The sequence below is a fragment of the Empidonax traillii genome, unplaced genomic scaffold (assembly GCF_003031625.1).
Source record: "Empidonax traillii isolate 1590-97213 ecotype Southwest subspecies unplaced genomic scaffold, ASM303162v1 scaffold2602:size36902, whole genome shotgun sequence".
NCBI classification, from domain to species: Eukaryota; Metazoa; Chordata; class Aves; order Passeriformes; family Tyrannidae; genus Empidonax; species Empidonax traillii.
In genome coordinates, this window is record NW_020957795.1 from 13,872 (window position 1) to 16,457 (window position 2,586).

At 53.2% G+C, this 2,586-nt stretch overlaps 1 protein-coding gene across 3 annotated transcripts in view; it reads left to right on the plus strand.

Moving 5' to 3' along the window:
- Window positions 1–2,586, plus strand: part of LMCD1 (LIM and cysteine rich domains 1) — a 36,026-nt gene that overhangs the window by 13,493 nt on the left and 19,947 nt on the right. The window contains exon 1 of one of the 3 annotated variants that reach the window (XM_027910000.1): window positions 1,772–2,268. The exons of the other annotated variants lie outside the window; for them this stretch is intronic. Within the exon in view, the coding sequence (XP_027765801.1) occupies window positions 2,180–2,268 (89 nt within the window). The 5' untranslated portion in view covers window positions 1,772–2,179. Of the gene's footprint in view, window positions 1–1,771; window positions 2,269–2,586 lie in introns of those variants that run through there. 3 annotated transcript variants of the gene reach the window in all.

Sequence of the window (2,586 nt, forward strand, 5' to 3'; positions counted from 1 at the left end):
GATATTAGAGGCAGAGTGGAGTGTTTGGGCATGTTAAGGTCATTTTTAAGATGTATTTTTATTAACTCCCTGGGTGAGAGGTCTTTTCACTGGCTTCAAAATGTTGGGACAAACTGCAGGTGGAAAATTGAGATGAAAATTGCAGGTAAAAAGTGAGGCAGGACTGAAATAGCAGTCCTAGGGCAAAAGAAGCTGAAATGGGCCATTTTGTACCCCTTTGGCTGTGTTTCTCCAGGATGAGCAGCCTTGTGTAGAGACTTAATAGTTTCCAAATAAGTGAAATGTCTTTCCTGAGTACCATCAAATAACCTCTTCCTCCTGAAGGCTGCAGAATGAGTTTGAATGTCAGAGAAGACCACTGGGTGCCCCAGATCCGTGCAGGAGCTTCGGGGACCCTGGGAGCTGGTGCTGAGGTGGGACAGGTGGATGCAGAAGGAAGGAGGGCTGCCAGCATCATCACTGGCTTCACATCCCAGCGGGGCTGCAGAGCCTGGAGCTGCTGGACAGAGCTGGGGCAGCCCAAGGTGCCCGTGGGGCTGGGGTGCAGCATCTGTGCTTTCACCTGCTCTGTTACTGCTGCTGATCTCTCCCTTTGAAAACAGGTTTTGGCACGGGCAGCCTCTGCCAGTATAACTAACAGTGACTTAAATAGTGTATGATCTTGCAATGAAAGACTGTCACAACTCAGAGACACACACAGAGTGGGCTCAGAATCTGTGGGCAGGTACCAGCCTTCCCCAGCACTGGAAACCTCTGCAGCCTGTGCTTTGCTGCAGTCTGAGCCCCCAAGCCTGTCCCAGGACCAGGGAGTGGGACACTGGTGATCCTCCTGGGTCCCTCCCAGTGGTTCTGTGATTCAGATGGGCTCTCAGTGTGTGGACAGGTATGAATAGTCAGTGCCTAGAACAAGATCCTGTCTCAAGGGGGGTTAAAGATCTTCCATAAAAGCTGGATAAAGAGGTGTGAGCGCGTGCTGTCGTGAGCCCTCATGGGACATGCAGACTGTGAGGTCCAGAGTGGTCAGAAACCCACATAGGAATGACCCTTGACAGTGCTGGGGGACTGAAGGCAGTGATTTTTGCAGCAGTGGATGGTGGGTTAAACCCTGTGGTTTGATCTCTGACTGCACAGATTTGGATCTGCTGAGCTGGGGAGATGCTCCCGTGGTGCTGCCACTGCTCCTGCTGGGTGTAGGACAGTCCTTGTTTTCCTTCAGCTCATTTTTACAGGGAACAAACATGTCTTTCAGACAAGAGCCTGACAGCTCCTGTATAAACATCCAGGCTGAGATAAATCCCCTGTCTCGTGGTGTCACCTCGCCCTGGTGCCTCTTGCAGCAGTTTGTTTTTGTCTCCCACCGTGCCCTCCTGCGTTCTCCACGTTCAGAGAGCCATGTTTGATGAATTCATGGGACAGACACTAAAACAGCTTTATTTGCCAATGGTATTGGCTCCTGGGGTGGATTTTTGCTCTCGTCTCTCCTGTTGGGAGGTGTTTGGATGTCTCTGCAGCAGTGAGTGCCCATGGAGATGAGTGAGTTTTTTCTGTGTTCAGTGAGCAGCACGAAGTGCAGCACAACCACAGCCCTACATCTCCCATGTTCCTCCCCCACCACCTCCCCAGAGCCTTTCCACTGTTTCCTGTTCACTATGGAAACCACCCAAAAAGCCAGAGGCATGGAAACATGCCACGTGCCCAAAATACCCTTGGAGAAAGACCAAGGAGGTCCCAGCTGCAGGGAAACAAGTTTAGCCTCAGGTTATGGTAACACACCTGCGTGTCTCCTGTGTGATCTGAATTGTGCAGATCCACAAGCAGTATATGAGCTGTATAAACTGAATCAAAATCCCTTTAAATGAGACCTGAGGTCTCTGTGGCTGAGGTTAAGGTGGCTGTCCAGTGTGGCCATGTTCACTGGCTTTGATGTGCCATCTTCTCCATGCTGTTCCCTTTCCCCTCGCTTTGAAGTGAACAACTTCATCCCAAGCATCCCTAAATAAACCTGTAGTGGGGCTGCATGGACATGGTCAGTTGGCATCTGGGAGGGTTGAGGCTTCATGGGACATAAGGAATGGCTGAAGAAATCGATGTCTGAAGGACAAAAGCTGCTCTCAGTGCTCTGTGTGGGATAACCCCTGAGGACAAAGCCTCTCCAACACGGTGTGCTGCTCTGTTGCAGATGTCGGGGAGCCAGCTGCAGCTGGGGAGAGCTGTGCCATGCTTGCGCTGCCGAGGGACCTGCACGGGCTTCGAGCCACATTCCTGGAGGTAACATCCTGTCCTGGAGGGGCCCTGCCGGCCACTGCCCTTGCTCCTGTTGGTCTTCAGTCTCTGCTGACTGAGAGCAAAGCAGAGATGCTGAGCTGAGGGGATGCTTGTGCCGCTGCTCTCCATCGCCCTCCTCGCTGCTCTCCATCGCCCTCCTCGCTGCTCTCCATCGCCCTCCTCGCTGCTCTCCATCGCCCTCCTCGCTGCTCTCCATCGCCCTCCTCGCTGCTCTCCATCGCCCTCCTCGCTGCTCTCCATCGCCCTCCTCGCTGCTCTCCATCGCCCTCCTCGCTGCTCTCCATCGCCCTCCTCGCTGCT